Genomic DNA, 21,293 nt, shown 5'->3' on the forward strand with positions numbered 1-21,293 from the left:
GACCTCTGTGCTGATTGTCTCAAACTCTAGGTTCCACCTCCCCCCTGCCCCCCTGCCCTTAGGTTATTCTGGGGAGATCACTGGGCCAAAGGGTATGAATTTAAGCCTACTGATAGCTGCTATGTGTTGTAAGAAATAATTATGTTTCTTAAAATGGGATTTTTTTTTTTGTTTTTGATCAGTCAGATGTGGACACCAAATAACACCACAGGAAGGTATATGAAAGTGAAAGAGACATCCTATACTGACAGGTCCTAGAAGAGGGTGGCATGGAACGACATGCAGGGGGCCATATGGGAGGAGCACCGGGGCAGATTGAACCAAACAAGTGGGGATCTGAGAGGGAATGAGGACCTGGGGGCAAGTGCCTTTGTTGAGGGTTGGTATGGAGTACACAAGCAAAAGACCTGAGGGGATTTCATTGGTGTGTTTGAATGTCATTATGTCACAGTTGGGAGAGCAGAAAGGGAACTTGTGGCAGGGACCAGCCTTGCACCTGGTCACCTGGGCAAGGCGTTCACAGCCTGTTTGTAGGGATGTTGAGGCAACAGAAAAATACGAAGTTCGAAGAATTTACAATACAGTTATTTTATGAAAGGGGTTTCAACTTCCACAGTATTTTGAGTAAATCAGTTTTTTTATTGTATCTATTTATTAAAGATTTAGTACATATAGTTGTACTAAAATGGTATATATGTGTTGTTTAATTCTTTTCCTTGGGTTATTTTTCCATATATATGTCTACAGTTGCTATTTCCATGCAGGGTGTGTATAACTTTTCTTAATTTAGATTGATGCCTTTTTTAAGCTGAGTTGCTCCTTAGTGGTAGGCTAAGGCAGTAGAAATTATCAGTGAAGTTAGTGAATAATTTCTGTGTCCACTTTGAGAGGTAAAGCATCTCAATTTTAGGCATTTCTTGGAAATAAGGAGCTAGAACTTGGATGACTCTCCTTAAAAGGCAATTTAGTCTGTTAAGTTTGTATACAATTAATTTCACTGACTCTTGTGTATTAATATAACTGATTTTCACAATTTACTTCACATATACCCCAGGTCTTTTCTCTCCGGTCCCCTAGACATGCCTAATCAGTGCCAGTGCAGTCTTGCAAAGCATGGAAATAGCGTTGCCTGGTCTAGAATATTGAGATTTATGATTGAGTTTAAAACAGTCTGTCCATTATGGCAGTGTGATTATATACATAGAGTAAGACCAGGATTGTGTATTTCTCCATGCCTTTTAAGAGTTGCAGGTATCTGGTAAGGTACAGGTAGTAGCTATATTAAAAAGAGTTATGAAGGAAAAATTTTGTGCTGGAGACAGAATAAAATATTGACAAGGAAAGTAGGAGTGCTACAAATGCTGCTTCTACTCACAAAAAATAGGACTTTTTTCCTGAGCTCACATTTCGTTGGGCCTTATTTTGCTTCATAAGGAAGAGGGACAGTACTCGCCTGAGGAACCCCTCCCATCAGTCCTGCGAGGTAATCATAGTCAACAGCTAAAGTTCGACATTACTTTCTTAAATATAGTAGTACAGAGAATTAATGGTAGAGTATAAAACATACTCACTGAAAAAAGAGTATGTGTTTACTGTACATAAACCTAAGAATGTTTATTAGAAGATCTCCAAAAGAATTCAGAGGGAACTGTACAGTACTTGTCCTTGAAGAGCAGGACTAGGGATAGACTAAGAACGAGACTTCATTTTCATTGTTGTCTTTGAGATCTGTTAATATTTAATAAAACTACTAATTTAGGTATGATTTTTAATTTTACCTTTTTTGCTTAACATTTCATAACTTTTCATCTTCATCATTAATCAGTGTTTTAAATTTCTTTCCCATTTTTTTACCTCCAAAACATTCTTGTCTAATATATGCTTCAGTCTTTCTAAAGTGGAAATTTTTTTTTTTTTTTTTTTTTTTGCGGTACGCGGGCCTCTCACTGTTGCGGCCTCTCCCGTTGCGGAGCACAGGCTCCGGACGTGCAGGCTCAGCGGCCATGGCTCACGGGCCCAGCCGCTCTGCAGCATGTGGGATCTTCCCGGACCGGGGCACGAACCCGTGTCCCCTGCATCGGCAGGCGGACTCTCAACCACTGCGCCCCCAGGGAAGCCCTAAAGTGGAAATTTTTGATGTATATTTGAATTCACTTATATTAATTGTTGCAGAAAGAAAGTTTCTTGAGGGTAATAACAACCTGACCTTTTTGTGTTTTATGCCTGTAGAACACAAGTATTTAAATTAAAATGATGGTGCACTGTTCAGTTTTCTGTGTGAATTGTAAATACTGTTCTCTCCCCTACCCTCAAACTTTACTCATGTTCTGTAACTTTTAGTGTTTGTCTTTAAAGTAAGATTGTTGCTTTATCTCAATCTGCTTGTCTAAATTATTACCCAATTTGCGATTTCTTATATTAAGCTTTTTATCCTGCAGGTGGTGCTATAATCACACCTCACCTAATAGAGGATAGAAGAAACAACCGGAATTCTTTTCAGTGTGAAAATAAGATAATCACATTTTGTAATATTTGTTATTACAAATTACAAAGCTATTACTGTTTTTCTAATAGTCTACATAAAAGCAGCTTATCTGAATATGAGACGATCAATAGATCTCTCAGATTTATACTTAATAAAAAGCAGAATATTATAAAATAAATTCTATATTTTCTTACAAAAACTTACTATTTCAAATTTTTTTGGAGAAGTATTAATAATATTTGAGGACTACGTGCTTGGCACTGTTTTTTAAAAACAATCCCAGGATAGTAGGTACCATTGCTGTCCTTGTTTTTTACAAACAGGAATCAGAGGGTTAGCAGGATAAAGTAACTTGCCTGAGGTCAACACTTGGGTGTCAGTGATAAATAGGTAGGTAGGTGAGAATGAAACCCAGAGCTGCCAGAGTCCAGAGCTGGTAAATGGTGTTACATTGCCTTAGACTAGTAGAGCATAATATAAAAGCAAGGATGTCAAGATCCATTTGTAATCTAAGTGTGAAATGAGGCACTCGCCATGATGCATATCATAGTAATACATCTCTCGATATCTACCGCTTTTACTTTCAGTCTGTGGCTGTGCCAACCAGTGTTGTCACAGTGACCCCTGCAAAGCCGTTGAATACTGTGGCTACCCTGAAGCCTTCAAGTTTGGGAGCGCCACCCACCCCCTCAAGTGAGCCCAGTCTCACAGCAGAGAACTCAGCCACTGCTCAGACTAGTCTTTCTCCGGTAAAGCTCTCCCTTGTACCTTACATAAATAGAACTCTTTACAAATTTTCTTCAAGTATATTTTCTAGCTAACATTTGTGAGTGTTTGTTTATACTTCTATATTTAGACGATGCTAGAAAATGTGAAGAAATGTAAGAACTTCCTCGCAATGTTAATAAAACTAGCGTGTAGCGGGTCACAGTCCCCGGAGATGGGGCAGAATGTGAAGAAGTTGGTGGAACAACTTTTGGTAAGTTGGGACTATAAAAGCTCTGTAAGCAGCCGTAGAACATGTTTTAAATGAGAAATAAATATTTTTAAATGAGGTTTATCTTAAGTGCGTTTTTGGATAACCTTTGCTTTTGCTTATTGAAAGCTTTGTAATGATTATAAATCTTAGACTAGTAAATCTAGTCTCTACAGTCGTCCCTCAGTATCCATGGGGGTTGGTTCCAGGACCGGCCGAGGATACCAAAATCCACGGATGGTCAAGTCCCATAGTTGGCCCTCCCTATCTGTGGGTTCCGCATCTGTGGATTCAACCAACTGTGAATTGTAAATATAGTACTACACCGGTCCTTAGTTGGTTGAATCTGCTCATGCAAAACATGGGGATATGAAGGGCCGACTGTATTACTTTATGTTTGCTAGTCTTGCTTCACTTAGCCTAAAACGAGCTTTGGAGAGAAGGTTGACTACTTGGTCAAATAAAAACTTATTAGTATTTGGAGAATATTTGGCCTCATGAAAAGAGGTGGTTGGAAAAGTATTTTAAGAGCTTTTCTCCAGATCATTATGGATATTCTTTAGAGTCCACTGGTTTGTCTTGTACCCTGGATGGATCTTTCACCCAAATGTAACAGCTCACATTTGGTTGTCTGGAAAATAATTGGTTCGCTGAGTTGTATAGATCTTCCAAATGTTGACAGATTTGTTCATTAAGATATCAAAGAATCATACTTGTAATCTAACAATCGCATCAGAAAATTTTTTCAGTACAGGGAAGCTGTACCGAAGCTTCAGGATTGTGGTTACAAATTTTCCAAGGATCAACCTCAGGATTGTGGTTACAGATTTTCCAAAATTCTAATTTTGGCTTGAGAGCTCTGATTTTTATCATTAGCAACAAAAACCTTCAGTTGTTTTCCTTACAGTGACAGGCTTCGTTTGTTTGTTTGTTTTTTGAGAGAGTGTCTCTCAAAATACCCCAATGTGAATAACCACAGCTGGTTTGATATTCTTTCCAGTAAATGAAAAAAAAGCAGCTAGCTCAGCTAGCAACTCAATCACAAAGTGCTTTTCCTTGAGTATCTTACTTTGGTCTACTGTATGTATGGTTCCCATTATTTTGCACACAGTATTTTTAAAAGATGTCTACTGAAGGGTTAAGATTTAGTAAAATTAAATTTTACTGTTCTGTGAAGGACATTTTAAAGTGGAACTGGCTCTATTTTTTTTTTTTTACCACACATGCATAGCAATGCAGAGTATGACGACAACTATTTAAATTTTTTATCATTGCCTTTCTTGCCAGCAGTTGCTTTCGTACCATCAGTGCAAATCTCAGCACAGTGAAAAAGGCAAAAAAATGATTAGTATTAATGTGAAAATAATTTAGACCTCATAGACCCCTGCAGTGTTTAGAGTCCAAACCAGTACGGAAGGATTCCTAAGTTCTTTGGAACAACAGCATATCTATTATTGTGGCCTTATAATAAAATACAGTCTAACGTCAGTTAAAGTAATTTAAAAATTGAGAAAAGAAAACAAAAAAAATCCAAGGCCCCCACACCAAATAACTTCCAATTTCCTACCCTAAGAAGTGTAGGACTCCTGTGTCTTTACTTCTTAATTGTTCTTAACAGACTGTAGTACTATCACCTTATCCAGTCAGCCAGCTCTTCTCTCACTTTGCTTACTGGGATCTTAAAAAAAAAAAATAATCTCTTCATTGTATTCTGTATGAAAAAACATCTCTATGTTTATTTTGTAGGGGACATGAAAAAACTGCCCCTATTTAATGATAGACTTTGACTTTATTACTGTTCAAAGTTTGCTATGTCTACAATCATGAACCACACACTTTTCCTCTTGTAAAATATTTGTAGACCTAAAAGTGTTTTCTTTCTTCCATTCCTCAGGATGCAAAAATTGAAGCAGAAGAATTTACTAGACAACTGTATGTTGAACTCAAGTCTTCACCTCAGCCTCACTTAGTTCCTTTCCTTAAGGTAGTTATGTGTTACTTTGAAGAAATAGTTTGAATTAGATTACTGTAAAATAATTTAAAATCTGAATATTTCAATATGACAGCAATTTAATGTGAAGATAGTAACAGTAGAAGAAATCTCTCAGGGCTGTTGTAATCTGTAAAGCACATTCATAATTCATATTCTTTGCATTGGAACACATTGAGAAAACAGAAGTAACATCTCATTCATAAACATAACTTAATGATTATATTATTTGATGCTTGTATTCTCAAAGATCCTTAACTTTAAAAAAAATAGTGTCTCTGCTTTGTCCTGATGACTCTTATTCTCTTAGAAGTAGTAAACCACATGGTACCAAATTTAGTGGGAAAGCTATTATTATTTTTTTTCTTGGAGGGAGGAAGCTATTATTTTTAAAAATTAATTTATATTGTTAGTAGACACACTCTTCTCTAAGATTTATTGAATTAAATAGATTTTGATGGAGAACAATAACTTTGATAACAAGAGCTTTGTTTGGCAGGCTGAAAAAATACATTCCTTTTGGATATTTTGAAGCTGAAAAGGAATTGAATTGAAATTTATAAAGTTATTAAAGACCTGAGATTTTAGTGAACCAAACACTCATCCCATATATTTTGAAATAATGGAACGAAGAGTTGCCTTTAGAAAAATTTGGCTTAATTATCTAGGGGAGATGAAAGAGACTTCATAGAGGAAGACTCTTCGATGCCTCATGAAAGAAGAGTGGGAAAGGAGATGGGGCACCACATTTTCAGAAGGCTATTAAAATAACTGGAAATTGTCCCTAGGAGGCTGACCATGTTGATTAGGAAGATGCCAATCATGTGATATAAAATGTGGCTAAAAAACTGAGAATGTTTTAGCCAGGGAAGACTTAATCTGGGGAAGGGAAGATTGAAGGGTCAGTGCAGTACCGAACATCAAATGACTAGAGGCCTGTTTTCGGGTGACCCTCTTGATTGAGAAGTTAGCTGCAGTTCTTCTTGGGTCCCTTTCAATGTAAAAGTTCTGTGAGCTGTAGGTGCTCTACGTGACACTGACAACTCTGTTTAGTGTATCTATGTTTCATACTCACTGGAGACACTGGGGGGGAGAAGGAGGGAAATAAGAAAGTACCTACTATGTGTTCTGTGCTTTGCTAGCTACTTCACTTATAATTTGTATTGTTTGGACTTAATTTTCATATCAGTCTTTTGACAATAGGTGCTAGATGGTATAGTATTTTCCATTTTGGAGATGAGAAAATTGTTTAAATTGACTTAACTTTTGATCAAACACACAGGTCTAGAATTTAGCCTGACTCTACTGGCTATGTAACACTCCCTTGAAGTTACTAAATATTACCATTAAGTACTTGCATTTTGTATCAGTTTTCTAAGGACTATTATTAAGCCTTATGTTTTTATCTTGAGAATATTTTTTTCATATCCTTGAGAGCTCTGGAGGTTGGACTTTGCATAGGGATAAGGGATTCGGCATTTAGACTTAACTCTGGCCAGGTGATCAAGAGATAATTTAGCATACATGTTTTTATTGTTGTCTCTTTAAGTCTTATTACTTTAACATTTCTTTCCAGTTGTGTTTTTCTCAGGTCTCCCCCATCTTAGATTTCTTGCTTAAATTTAATTAATCAAATCACTTCATTTGTTCATGTATTTCCAAAGCAGCTTGTTTTCTACCTTTTTTTTTTTTTTTTTTTTTTTTTTTGGTATGTGGGCCTCTCACTGTTGTGGCCTCTCCCGTTGTGGAGCACAGGCTCCGGACGCGCAGGCTCAGCAGCCATGGCTCACGGGCCCAGGCTCTCCGCGGCATGTGGGATCCTCCCAGACCGGGGCACAAACTCGCGTCCCCTGCATCGGCAGGCGGACTCTCAACCACTGCACCACCAGGGAAGCCCCTGTTTTCTACCATTTTTAAAGTTTGGGAAAAGAGCGTGAAAGACTTTTTGTTTCTTTCTTTTGATACTATTTATAGATATATATAATTGAAAACCTTCAGATTAAAATATTCTCAATCTATTTAAGTAAAAAAAAGTAAAAGAAGTAACTAGAAGGAAAGGGAAGAGAAGCAATAGTGCTCATTTGCTTCTTAAGTAAAGGCAATCTGACTGAATTTAAGTATCAAAACAAGGAAATCTTCCAAAACAGCTCATGAATTCGCTGAAAGATAACCTACTAACCACCTCCTTTTTCATCTTGTTTTCTTACTCAAAAACAAAAGTAGATAAAACCCCCAGGGATGAAAAGGCAGAACCTTCTTTATAGGTTAAGCTGTTTTTATTTTTTTAGCAAGATACAAAGGTAAACTCCAACTTAAAACCCAGTCAGAAAATATTCTAGCTCAATTAAGGAAATTGACCTTCTTTCTATTAATTTTATTTTGATGTAAAGGCTGTTTCTACTCAAAGTTTGGAAGTTATTTAACAAAAACTTTTTTTTTTAGATTCTGCTGTCCTGTAAACAAACTTGTAAATACTGAAGTTATGGGTGATCTATTATGGGGTTTAGATAAATACAAATAAGCAGGATACAGTGTTTTATTTTACCAAATTAATATTTGATACCAATTTGATACTGAAGTATATAAAATAAGTTTAATACTGAGACATAATAATTATGAATTGAAAAATGAAGCACTTCGGGGCTTTAAATTATATCCTGGATATTGACAGAATGTAAATGATTGATAACAGATTTCCTCAACTGAAACGTTGGTATACTTTTAATTTTATGTTGTAAAGATATGACATACAAAGTAGTTCTGTTTTACTAGAGCTCATTTATTTAGTTATCAGTGTTTTTTTTGTCCTCTGTTTCTAGAAAAGTGTGATTGCCTTACGACAACTGATGCCTAATTCCCAGAGCTTTATTCAGCAGTGTGTTCAGCAGACTTCTAGCGAGGTGGTCATTGCTACCTGTACCACAACAGTAACGCCTTCTCCTGTGGTGACAACAGTAGTTTCCTCAGTCCAGCCTGAAAAGCCCATCATTGGTTCTGAAGCAGCAACATCTGGAACTGTGTCAGTGCAAACTTTGAATCCACTTGCTCCAGGGGGAGCAAAAACTGGAGTTGTGACACTTCATTCTGTGGGTCCAGCTGCTGTGCCAGGAGGAACAACAGCTGGAACTGTTGTCCTTCAGACTCCAAAACCGCTAGTGACATCTCTGCAGAACACAGTGACAGCAGTCTCACTTCAGCCTGAAAAGCCAGTTGTCTCTGGGACAGCAGTGACACTGGCCCTCCCCTCGGTAACTTTTGGAGAAACCTCAGCAGCAGCTGTATGTCTTCCGTCTGTGAAACCTGTTGTTACTTCTGCTGGGACCACATCTGACAAGCCTGTCATTGGCACTCCAGTCCAAATCAAACTTGCACAGCCGGGCCCCGTGCTTACACAACCAGCCAGCATTCCACAGGCAGTTAAAGTCAAACAACTAGTGAGTAACATTTCATTTCTTCCTCCATTTCTTCTTTTGAAAATTTCAGACATTCAGAAAACTGGCAAGACTAGTAAAATGAACCCCTGTGTACCCTTGACCAGGGTTGACCAGTTGTTAACGTTGTACCATGTTTGCTTTGTCTCTCCCCCCTCTATTCACATACACAAACACACACGTAATTTTTTCCTGAATCATTTAAGAGTTGGTTACAGAAATTGACTTTGTGTCATTAAGTACTGTGTATCTCTTAAGGAAAAGGATTTTTTTTAGCATAACTGCAAACGTACTTATTATCACACATGGGTAATTAATATTGGCACAGTATTTACAGTTGTCCCAACAATGTCCTTAATAGCTAGTTTTTTTCCTGATGTTTCTAGTAAAGAATTGCATATTACACTTGTCTTTTTTTTTTTTTTTTTCAGGCTCCGTTAATCTAGAACAGTTCTCAGCCTTTTGTAGTTGTTCATTGTGTTGTACTATTTTAAGTGCCTGGGCTAGTTGTTTTGCAGAGTGTCCTTTATTTTGTTTTGTCTAATCATTTCCTCAAGACTAGATTCAGATTAAATATTTTTGGTAAGGTTATTACATAGGTGATATTATGGTAACATTTCTTTTAAAAATGTGCTGAAGGAAGAGAGAAGTGAGGGGAGTAGATGAGTAAGAAGTTGTGTTTCTTCCTAAACTCTATAGATTGGGAAGTTCTTGGGTGGAAGAAACCTGAAATTTTAGCTGTTTATCTGTTAGTGTTTAGATTTACTTCACTCAAGACATGTTTTATCGGAAGACTGAAAGTATTGTTAACCTGTGGAAGATAGTACATGGTGAATTAATTAAAAATCGTGTTTTTTAAGTAAAGTTCTCTACCTTATACTGTAACAGAACTAACTGTTCTTTTGATTTTTGGTGATTGCCCTTGTTATTCTTTGAAAACCTTCATGTTAAAGGCTGTTTTTGAATCTCTTTGTTTTAGTTTTTTCTGCTTTTTGGAAAAGTAAAATCTAAGTAAACTTCCCAGCCTTGTGTACGTGATCAGGAGAAGACATTAGTATCTGTGAATGATTGTCTTTGAGGCAGAGGGCAAGCTTTAGGTGTAGAATGAAAGAGGAAAGATCAGTTTGGACAACAGTCAAAACTCTTGGGTAGGTGGGAAGTAATAATCGTTTCCTGGGCGTTGATCTTTTTTCATCCCTTCCTACTCTGCGTCTGATTTTCAAGTAGAGAAATGTACCTGCCTTGTGGCGTTTCTCTTGGGCGTCTGCATTTAATCTCAGAGACGAACCTTCTTTAGAAGCAGTGATTCTTAAACATCGATCTGAGTAGCCAGGTTTAGGAACCATTGTAACTGTAATTGCCTTGGTGAAAGGTCTCTTTTGGTAGCACTTAAGAGTATTGAAATCCTCTTTATGGGTCATAGCTGATTCTTGAATAAATGCTAATCTTTATTGAAAATCTATAGCATATCCACCCCTAAGTGAAATAATACTTTATAGCTACATAGAGTCTTAAAACATGTCTTGTATGCAGTATGAATTTTGAAATAATTTTGGTGAAGACAAGGCAGGGAGAAAACTAAGAATCCCAGAAATTGTAAGGGACCTATCCACTGGCACTCAACAAGTAATAGATCTCAGCCTAGAACCCAGTGTCTTTCCCATTAGATTCTGGCACTTATGGCAAGAACTTCTAGGTTTCTAGAGGGTCCTGAAATGGAAAACTGTCAGGTAATAACATCTTGACAGCATTTACATTTTATAGGCTTACCTTGTTATACATTAGAAACAGTTTCAATCAAGAAAAACATGTAACAAAATCCACTGGTAAATTTTAGGGATTTTTAAATTTCCTGCTTTCATTCTTAAAAGAATGGGGAATATATTTTCCTTGTGAATTCTGTTTTCTTGTTTGGCCTTTGTTTCAATTTTAGTCAACAAATTTGATGTCCGTATTCATATCTTCCTGTTTAAAATGGCAGAAACAGAGCAGCTAGACACTGAAGATGCATTGTAATCTGTTTTATAACAAATTTTTACCTGGGGCACAAAACAACATAAGCTGTTCTTTCTGTATGGTAATGCCACAGAGAGTATTGAACTAGGACATTCTTTCAAATCAGCTAATTTAGAAAATTAATGTTACTTAAGTTTGAATTAGTATTACTTACTCAAGTAATTTAAGAATATCATCAGCGAGTTCATTATAAACCATAGTCCAGTTTAATCCTAGGTCTGTCTAAGTGAGGAGGAAAACACTCCGGGTGCTAGAAACATAAGAAAGTATTCAATGCAGCTTGTAAGAAATATGGTAAATAATTATTTAAAATACGAGAATTGCCACGCTAGTTCAAATCTGTGGTCCATGTAACTCAGGATGCAATCTCCAAAAGTGGTCTGAACAGTAGAAGTATGGCTGTGTTTTTCAATGTTAGGTATAAAATTTGTGTGATTTATTTCCTTTAATAATCATGAATTTAAAAATCCCTGTTAATACTTTATCTTTTTCTAGCTTGTCTAGTTTTCCTAAAGAGTTGTATAGGTTTCCTGCCTTCTTGATAAGATGTTTTAAATATCACACTTTCAAGGTATGAGAATCCTCTTAATCTGCCATTGCAGGGTTTAGATTTTGTACAGTTATTATTTTATGAAGTATATGTTTTCATTCCAGATTAAAGAGACCCTCCTCCCAATTTTTAAAAAAAAATTTAGATTTATGACCACATGTTATCTTTTCTATCTCATGGATTTTTTTGTATGTTACCCTCTGGGGATCTGCTAAAGTTCTCATCAAGTAAATTAGCTAGGATTGTTCACACTTTCTTTAGGTGTAAATTTTTCATTTTGTACCAGTAGTTCAACATAGTGCTTTGTATATCTTGGTCCTCAAATGCTTGAATTGTTGAAATATGGACCTAATCAGTAGTTCCCGGATTTCATCTAAGAATCTAATTCTTTTAAATGATTAATCTTATTGGTTGTCTACCAATTCTAGCATAGCAGCTATTATAGGATGTTATATACTACAACTAAGCGGAGCTTGACATTTTTACCTTTTTTAAAAAGTTAATGAAAGAGAGTGGATGAATTGGATTAGAATCTACCAGTGGTGGATAGATAATAAGTAGAAGCTTTCAGGAGTTTTGATGCTTAAAATTTTCCTTACGATATTGGTGAAAAAATTATTTTACACATAATTGAGCAAAAGCTAAATTTAATTTAAATTAAACATTGTCATAGTAATTCAGTTTAAATGTAATTAGAAAAGTTAATTTAATTTAAAAGAGCTAAATTTTAATGTCTCATCATTTTTTAAATTAAATTTTGATAAATTTTAATAACTAATTTTAACACAAAAAATTAATAAGCTTCTCAAATCCACATGTGTGAACAAAAATCATGAATGAGAAAGGAAATTCAAAATTCTGGGTTTCTGTTTTTAGAAAAAGGTGTATAGTTTTAGAGAGTAAACTGAATACTGTTACTCTTAGTAATCGTGTGTGTGTGTGTGTGTGTGTGTGTGTGTGTGTAAAATCTTTTAAAAAATTTTTTATTTGGAGATAGGGCAGGAAGTTGTAGTATTATCATAGATATTTTCCTTATTTCAGATATATATTTCCCCAGGTGACTATTACGTGCATTTCTTTCTTAACAGAATTGTAGACATTTGATAAGTAAATGGCCAAGTACGTTCAACAATCATTCTCCAACTATTACTGTGGATATAAGAGAAAAACAACTAATTATCAGTATATTATTAATGTAATTTTCAGTTTCATCGAAGTAAAACTGATCTCCTAAAATAAATTGACCCAGAATATTAGAAAAAATTTGTTGTTGTTGCATCATATTTTTGTCTCGTACCTAATTATTTTGAAGTAGGGAATCATTAAAGAATTTCAGAATACACATTTTTATATGAAATGCTCTGTGAGGCTTAACTCTGCTGATTGTCTCTGACTTCACTTCTCACTGAAGAAGGAGAAACATTTTCAAGGTATAAATTTCAGTCTCTGAGTGTGCTGGTGGCCACTATTTTTGTTAAAGAAGTTGAAATTAAAATTGAGTGGGAAACAAAACAAGGATTATTGTTTTATTGGGTCAAGTAGTTCACTGTCAGTTTCATATGGGACTGATCTACTGCGATCCAGACTTAAGTAATCAGTTTGTCTTTTTTTTCTTTCTTCTTAGCATGCTGTTAAGAGTGACAGGAGAGGTAGAATTCAGTTGTTGATTGTCAAATAGGACTAATGAAAGATTTGGTAAAGAGGCTGAATCCAAGTAAGGCCTACTCCCCTTTATTTTCCATATATAATCAGGAGTTGCGTCGAAAAATCTTCATGGACTATAATTTAGTCAGGGTTCATATAGTAGTCTTAATATATAGGTTGATTAATGCCAGTTCATTTAAATTTAATTGAAGAATATATTTTTTTTAGGTTTTAGTTTGGTGAGGATACATTAGAATTTATGGAAAATAGACTATTTAGAGACAATATTTACAGTGTGTATGTTGTCTTATTTTTGCCTTATTCAAGAAAATGTTTTATTATGAAAATTTCCAAACATAGCAAAGTTGAAGTTTATAGTGAACACCCATATACCAACCACCTAGATTCCACTATTTACAGTTACTATACTTGATTTATCCACCCATCAATCTTAATTTTTGATACATTTCAAAGGTTTCTTCCTAAAAAAATTAAACATTAATTTTAATGCATGCATATCATTAACTACCAATCAATATTTGTTTACTCTTTTCTTCCTTTTAACTAAAATTTATATTCAGTGATGTACACAAATTTTAAATGTAACATTGGATAAGTTTTGACAATGCTTACCTCTGTGTAACTCAAACCCTTTCAAGATATGGAGTGTTACCATCACCTTGCAGTTAGTTCCCTTTTGTCCCTTCCCAGTCAGTCCCCACCTGTGTACCTCGAGAAGCAATGACTACCACAGATTAGTTTTGCTTGTTGTTAAAGTTCATATAAATCATCATACAAATAAGCACATTTAACTTTTTTAACAGAAATTTATAGGTTCTCGATTTGAAGCAGCATTTACTGATTTCTATAAAAGCTGGTAATATAATTAAGAATTCATTTGGGCAAATTTTAAAAAGTGGTTAGAAGGCCCTTTGAAAAAACAGCATATTCTGAGGTTGCCAAGGTTGAATTTTAATCTAGATTGGGCATGGCAAATACATTTCAACTCTCATTATAGGATTTTACTGGACCTCTGTGTTAAGAAAGATTCTAAGGCTGCATGTGGGTATATAGAAATGGTGGTATTTAGTGATGTATGCTTGTCCCAGAATTTGAGTAGTGGCACAAGAACCACACATTGGCTGTTCCTAAGAAATAGTGGCAATTAACATGTATTTCCTGACTTTTTTTTGCGGGGCCGGGGGGGACCATGCTGCGCAGCTTGCGAGGTCTTAGTTCCCCGACCAGGGATTGAACCCAGGCCCTCGGCAGTGAAAGCACAGAGTCCTAACCACTGGACCACCAGGGATTCCCTATTTCCTGACTTTTTATACTACAGTTTTTGTTCATTTGGGGCCCTATGTTGTCTAGAACTCAACCTCAGTGAGTGTGTGCCAGTAATCACATATTGAATACTGTATAAAAATTAGAGGAGGTATTACCCTTTAGTAACTTTGTGTGCATGTACTGCTTGAGTTATTTAGAGCTAAGTATTTGATTGCTGTGTATTTATGAACAGAGGAGTTGGTGGGGTCGAAATATAGAGAAAGCAGAGTGTGAAGGGTGTTTTCATCTACTAGTTTAATCTGTACTTTTGTTTGTTTGCTTCCTTTCCTTATGGAATTTAAGAACAGTTCCATGTCAGATATTCCAGATCATAGTTAGTGTAAAAATCATAATTAATGTAAAAAAAAATAGTTGTCACCTGAAGAATATTGTGTAGCTCTAGACCTGCAGTTTCTATAAACTATAGAACATTAAATTAACATCCTAGTAAAACATCAGAACTTGACTTGTCAAGAGAAAAAGCTAAGGTATGTACTATTTACTCTTCTTCTTTTCTAGTGGTTTTCTTGCAGGGAAAGTAAATAAAGGACATGTTTTTAAAAATATAATAGCTCTTTGTTTTGCTTGCCAAGTAGGAGCAGATGTATCATCTTTGGGCCAATTTCCATCTGTCTAATTTCAGTGTCCATAAGATGCCTAATATTGTGGTCTAAAAATGGTACTTTCTTTGAAAGAAGACTACTGAATTGTTTTATACTTTCTCATTGTATTTTATTTTGCTCAGCAAGTGTGCAGGAATATACTGCACATGTGATCCCAAGTGTATTAGGTGCACTTGGTAGCATACATCCTCATTGGTACATCCTCATTAGGATGAGGAATGATGGGTATCCAGGATTATTAAATCAGTTGCCACATTTGCCTCCTGCTCCCTGCATGAACTTGCCCTGGAGTGGGCTGTAGGCTGAGCCACACACATCCCTGGCCTGGGAACCCTCCTGCAGGCACCAAGGCTTGCCTTCCCCAGCTTGTTCTGTGCTAGGGCCACACGCTGACGCTGGGGTCTTCTGGCCTCCATGCCCCCACCCCTCCTGGCAGGACCCCAGGAGGCATAGAGCCTCCTTCCACTTCAGGGGCTGGTCTCTAGGCTGTTACTTTTTTTTAATATTTTTGAGTACCCATCAAAAATGGTATGAAGACTAACTCATAAGCAAATTTCTAATAACATTTTATTACTATCTTTTGTAATTAAAATACTGAAAAGAATACCAAATAAAAGATATCAAGGAAGGAAATATGAACAATAGGGAGGTATGCCAGAATTGTTAGGAGTGTTTCTGTTTTCTTTTGAGTTTCAATCTGAATGCATAAATGGGACTCTGAATGTGTATTACTTTATGGAATTTAAATATGTTTCCTAGGACTTTACAATACATAAGTATGATCTCAACTGAAATATATCATTGTTTTCAAGAGTTGTTTCTCTCTTTCAAGAGTCTGTTCTCATAGAATCATGGCAATTGAATTATTCCAACTTGTATTTTTTCTCTAGGAACATTGGTTCCTATAAGATTATTTATTGGGACATTTTGGATTTCTTGTAAGTTACTTTTGTTTAGTAATATGCACTAGACAATTTTATTTACAAAAAATTAGAGTATAGAATAAATTATACCTCCAGAATTCCATTATGAAGTCTACCTCCTAGATCATTTATATTAGCCATATATGAGTTTGAGGACTTATAAATATTTCGGTCTCAATAGCTGGCTCAAATACATGGTGACTGTTTTTTTTCTTTGAAGTGAAAAAATGAAACTCTGCTATTCTGTTTTTTCTTCTTTGAAGCTAAAAACAAGGCCCTGCTATTACTTTAATTTCTCTTCCTTTATCCCCAACCCTCACCCTCTGGATTTCTTGAACTGTTATCTTGGAGAATGCCTGTAGCATTGTTATCTTTCAGATACTTTTAAAAAAACAACCAATTGAAAGTCATCATCTTCTAGAGGTATATTTTGAGATATTTATGGATAAAAAGATATATCTGGGATTTGCTTTAAAATAATTGAGAGTGGGGAGAAGTGGGTAAGGATATAGATGAAATAAAATTGGTCAAGAATTAATCATAGTTGAAGCTGGGTAATAATGGTATAGGTGGTTTCATTTTATTGTTCCCTCTGCTTTTGTATGTGTTTGAAATTTTCTGTGTTAAGTTAAAAGATGAAAATAGGGTCTATTTGGAGATTTAAATTTAGCAGAATATAAATTTGAATTACACTCTGAAAATTATAGTGTGAGATAGTCATGTTTTTCACTTTTGAGTAAGATAATTTTGCTACATACAAATTTAAATTTTAAGTAGGCTTTCTTGTGATGCTACGATAAAGGTATATTTAGTTAGGTGAGCCTAATCATTTGTTCTATTGTTACAATTGAAAGCTTGTTCTTTCCTAAAGCAGGTCTAGTTGAATGACTGTATTAATAATTCTCATTGTTTCAGGTAGTCCAGCAGCCTTCAGGAGGCCTTGCAAAACAAGTGACCACACTTTCCCATTCCTCAGCATTGACCATCCAGAAATCTGGACAGAAGGTGACAGTGGGCACTGCAGTACCTACCAGTCAGTTTCCTCAAGGTAGACTCTGGCTCATCCCTTGGGTTTGGAACATGATGGGTTTCCGTACTTTTCTTTTGCACTGTTAAGAGAAGAGAGATTTCTTTTAAGTTGAGACCTGTGAGAGAAGACTGAAAGATAACTTTATTATATTCTTTGTACATAGCCACTTTTTAAGGGTGTATGTTGTTTTAGATTAAAGAAGCACCACTCATGGTGTTTTGTAACTAGATAAAACAATCTACTAGTAAATAAAGTACTTTTTTTAACTTATAAAATTTGCTATTGTCTTATTTCTTTTTAAAATGTGCTTCTTTCCCTACGTTTGGAAGTCAGTCTTACAAATAAAAGAGGTTTTATGTACTTTTTAAATCTACCAATATAAAGGATATATTATTAACATGTTTCTGTCACCTTTTCTGCATAATATTTTTCTAATGCTGGTAATTCTCTAGCCAATTTGAGGATCATATAAAAAGAAATGGGAGAGGTCTTAATTTTATGATTTCTTGTGCAGGGAATAAATTCATTGTCATGTTTGAATTTAAACATAGTTCTAGGGCAGCTTGAAATTTTCTTTGATTGTTCTGTATGCATTAAAAATAACTTGTCCTGAATTTTTCCTAATGTAGTGTGATTGCTTTTTTAAAATTTTACCTTTTCTTTCTTCTTTTGATTTTATAGCTTCCATTCTAAAGCAAATTACCCTGCCAGGAAATAAAGTTCTGTCACTTCAGTCATCTATTCAGAAAAGCAAAATAAAAGAGAATGGAACAGCATCCTTCAGGTAAAGAAATTAAATAGTTAAAACTTGGTCTGGTTTAAGAAATTAATATTTTTTAAAAAACAGGAAAGGGATGACAGAATAATACTTATATAAAATAAATTTAATGATGCCTTTTTAAAAAGCTAACAGTACTTTATTGAGTATAATTTATAAGCAGTAAAGTGCACAAATCTTAAATGTAGAGCTCAATGAATTTTGACGAACATATGCCTGTGTAATCATGATTCAGACCAAGATGCTGAACATATCCATCATCTCTATGCTCCTTTCATATCAATGACTTCCAACCCTTGCCTTTGGCAGCCACTGTTCTTATGTCCATCACCATAGATCATTTTTGTCCATTCTTGAACTTTACATAAATGGAAAATTACATTATCTACTCTGTTGCATTTGACTTTTTTCACTCAGCATTTTTTTGAGATTTATCTACATCATTTTGATTATTAGAAGATTGTTCTTTTGTACTGGTGAGCAGCATTCATTGTCTGAATGTAAATTTGTTTATCCGTTTTCCTGTTGATGGACATTAGGATGTTCCCAGTTGTTTTTTTTTTTGTTGTTGTTCCCAGTTTTTTAATGATTCTATATAAAGTTGCTATAAACATTTACATACAGATTTTTATGTGACCATAGGTTTGATTTCTCTGTAGTAAATATCTAAGAGTATTATTGCTGGATCATTAGGTAAGTATGTGTTTTACTGTTTAAGAAACTACCAAAGTTGTTTACTTTGTTTACTTTGCATTCCCACCAGCAGTGATGAGAGTTCCAGTTGCACTCCAACTCTGTCAGTACTTGTTATTGCCAATGCTTTTGATTTTTACTATTCCAATAAGTGTACAGTGGTTGTTATTATTGTCATTTTAATTTGCACTTTCCTAATGACTTAAGATGTTGAGCATCTGTTCTTATGCTTATTTGCTATCCTTATACTATCTTCTTTGGTGAAGTGTGTATTCAGATCTTTTGCCCATTTTTCCTTTGAGTTGTTTTTTTTCTTATGATTGAGTTTTTAGAGTTCATTGTATATTCAAGATCCAAGTCCTTTGTCACATAGTGATTAGGAAGTATTTTCTTTGTGGTGTGTTTTATCATTCTTTTACCAGTGTCTTTCACAGAGCAAAAGTTTTTAATTTTGCTGAAGTCTAGTTCATTAGTTTTTTTCTCTTATAGGTTATGCTTTTCATGTTTTGTCTAAGAAATGTTTGTGTAACCCAAGGTTTCAAAGATTTTCTTCTATGCTTTGTTCTAGAAGTTTTACAGTCTTATGTTTGTCCTTGGATTGATATTCTTTAATTTCTACCAGTTGATTACGTAAAAATCAGTGTGTGGATATTCTATTTTCTTTTTTCTGTATCTTCTCCCATTTTTAGTTGCATTATTTGTCACAATATATAAATATTTGTACATTAGTCCTCCTTCCTCATCCCCACCTATATTTTAGTTGTAGTTCTACTTTTATATTAAAATGCTCACCTTCAGTCTGTTCTCTGAAGTTTTCCTAGTCATCTCTTGTTTGGATGAAATTAATTGAATGTAGTCCATACTTTGATCTACCAGGACAACCATTATTTCATCCTTATGCCTGCCACTAGTTCTCTGGTCTCTCTTCTGCAGTTTTTATTCAGTCTTCTTTTACCCAAAGCCTTTGAGGTGGGGGTGAGTGGGTTGGGAAATTGGTCGCAATAGGACAAGAAAGTATGCACTGTGAATTGTTTTCCTTTTTCACTTATTCTTGTTTTGAAGTTTGGGTATTTTTTGTCTTCAAGTTATGCTGAGGCTGTGGTTTTTGTTGTTCTGTATTGTTTTGGGGAGTAAATGTTGGAAGATGGTGACCTAGGACGTCATCATTGTCTTCCAGTGCAGTGAGTTTTGACAAAAGGCTAAATTCATGTACCCAGTACCTCAGTCAAGATACATAGAATACTTTCAATACCTCAGAAGCCTCCTTTGTGAGACTTCCCAGCCAGTCCCCCTATTATACCTTAGGCAGCCACTGATTGGCTTCTTATCATTGTAGATTTGTCTTTCCTGGGGTTTCAAATCAATAGAATCATATAATTTGTATTCTTATGTTTGGTTTCCTTTGCTCAGCATAATGTGTTTGATATACATGCAGTGTTGTTGCATGTATTAGGAATTTGTTCCTTTTCATTGCTGAATAGTATTCCACTGTATGGGTCTACTGCATTTGTTTGTACTGAATTGTCTCTTTATCCATTGGTGGACATGCGGGTTGTTTCCAGTTTTGGGCTATTATGAATAAAGCTGCTAGGAACACCTGTATCCAAGTCTTTGTATGGACATAAGTTTTCCCTTTACTTACATAAAGATATGAATGAAAATGCTGAATCATTTAGTAGGTGTATGTTTAACTTTATAAGAAACTGCCAAACTGTTTTCCTTTGTGGTTGTACCATTTACAGTCCTACCCGCAAAGTATGAGAATTTGTTCCATATCCTTGCTAACAATTGATAAACTGCAGTTTTAAAAGTTTTAACCATTGTAGTTGGTATTTAGCTGTACCCTCATTCTTCAGTATCTGCAGTGGGATTGGTTTTAGGACCCATTGCAGATGCTCAAGTTCTATAGTCTGCCCAGCATATCTGTGGTTCTGCATCCTCAGATTCAACCAGCTCCAGATCATCTACTACTGTGTGTATTTACTGAAAAAAATCTGTGTATGAGTGGACCCGTGCAGTTCAAACCCATGTTGATCAAGATGCTGAGTGTATTTTCCTGTCCTTATTGGCCATTTGTGTAGCTCCTTTTGTGAAATGTCTGTTCAAATATTTTGCCCATTTTTAAATTGAGTGATTTTGTCATGCACTTTTTCTTCATCTATTTAAGATGGTCATTCATTTTTTAAATAATACAATGTATTCTGAATTACACTGATTTTTAAAAAAATAGTTTGAATGTTAGTATTCCTGAAGTATTATTATCCTTTTTATATATTGCTGCATTTGATTTGATTAATATTTTAAGGGTTTTATATGTATGTTCTTTAGGGATACTGGTGTATAGTTTTCTGTTCTTATGGTGTCTTTGCCAGATTTTGGTATGTGGTTATGCTGGTCTCAAAAATGTGTTGTATGATGTTTTTCCCTCTCCTTTATTTTAAACCTTTGAGTAGAAATTATTTCTTCCTTAAATATACGAATGAATTTACCCTTGAAACTAAATAGGTCTTTTGTTTTCTTTGGGGGGAAGGTTTTGGGTTTTTTTGTTTTTTTATTTATTTGTTTGCTCTGGGTCTTAGTTGCGGCAGGTGGGCTCCTTAGTTGTGGCTTGTGGGCTCCTTAGTTGAGTCATGCAAACTCTTAGTTGCGGCATGCATGTGGGATCTAGTTCCCTGACCAGGTATCTAACCCAGGCCCTGTGCATTGGGAGCATGGAGTGTTATCCACTGCACCACCAGGGAAGTTCCCCGGGGGAAGGTTTTGATAAGAAAGTCAGTTTCATCTATAAATGATATTCTCTGTCATCTTAATGTCAATTTCAGAAAGTT

At 35.3% G+C, this 21,293-nt stretch overlaps 1 protein-coding gene across 4 annotated transcripts in view; it reads left to right on the forward strand.

Annotated features, from left to right (window-relative positions):
- Nucleotides 1–21,293, forward strand: part of TAF4B (TATA-box binding protein associated factor 4b) — a 131,657-nt gene that overhangs the window by 15,594 nt on the left and 94,770 nt on the right. For all 4 annotated transcript variants that reach the window (XR_003437259.1, XM_027127653.1, XM_027127651.1 and 1 more), the window contains 6 exons: nucleotides 3,073–3,234; nucleotides 3,342–3,464; nucleotides 5,356–5,445; nucleotides 8,271–8,885; nucleotides 16,880–17,012; nucleotides 17,676–17,778. Coding sequence is in view for 3 of the 4 variants with exons in the window: in XM_027127653.1 (XP_026983454.1) it covers nucleotides 3,073–3,234; nucleotides 3,342–3,464; nucleotides 5,356–5,445; nucleotides 8,271–8,885; nucleotides 16,880–17,012; nucleotides 17,676–17,778 (1,226 nt within the window). In the remaining variant the exon portion in view is untranslated. The remainder of the gene's footprint in view (nucleotides 1–3,072; nucleotides 3,235–3,341; nucleotides 3,465–5,355; nucleotides 5,446–8,270; nucleotides 8,886–16,879; nucleotides 17,013–17,675; nucleotides 17,779–21,293) is intronic.

The sequence above is a fragment of the Aethalodelphis obliquidens genome, unplaced genomic scaffold, assembly GCF_003676395.1.
Source record: "Aethalodelphis obliquidens isolate GAN/ISIS:26980383/991018 unplaced genomic scaffold, ASM367639v1 scaffold32, whole genome shotgun sequence".
NCBI classification, from domain to species: domain Eukaryota; kingdom Metazoa; phylum Chordata; class Mammalia; order Artiodactyla; family Delphinidae; genus Aethalodelphis; species Aethalodelphis obliquidens.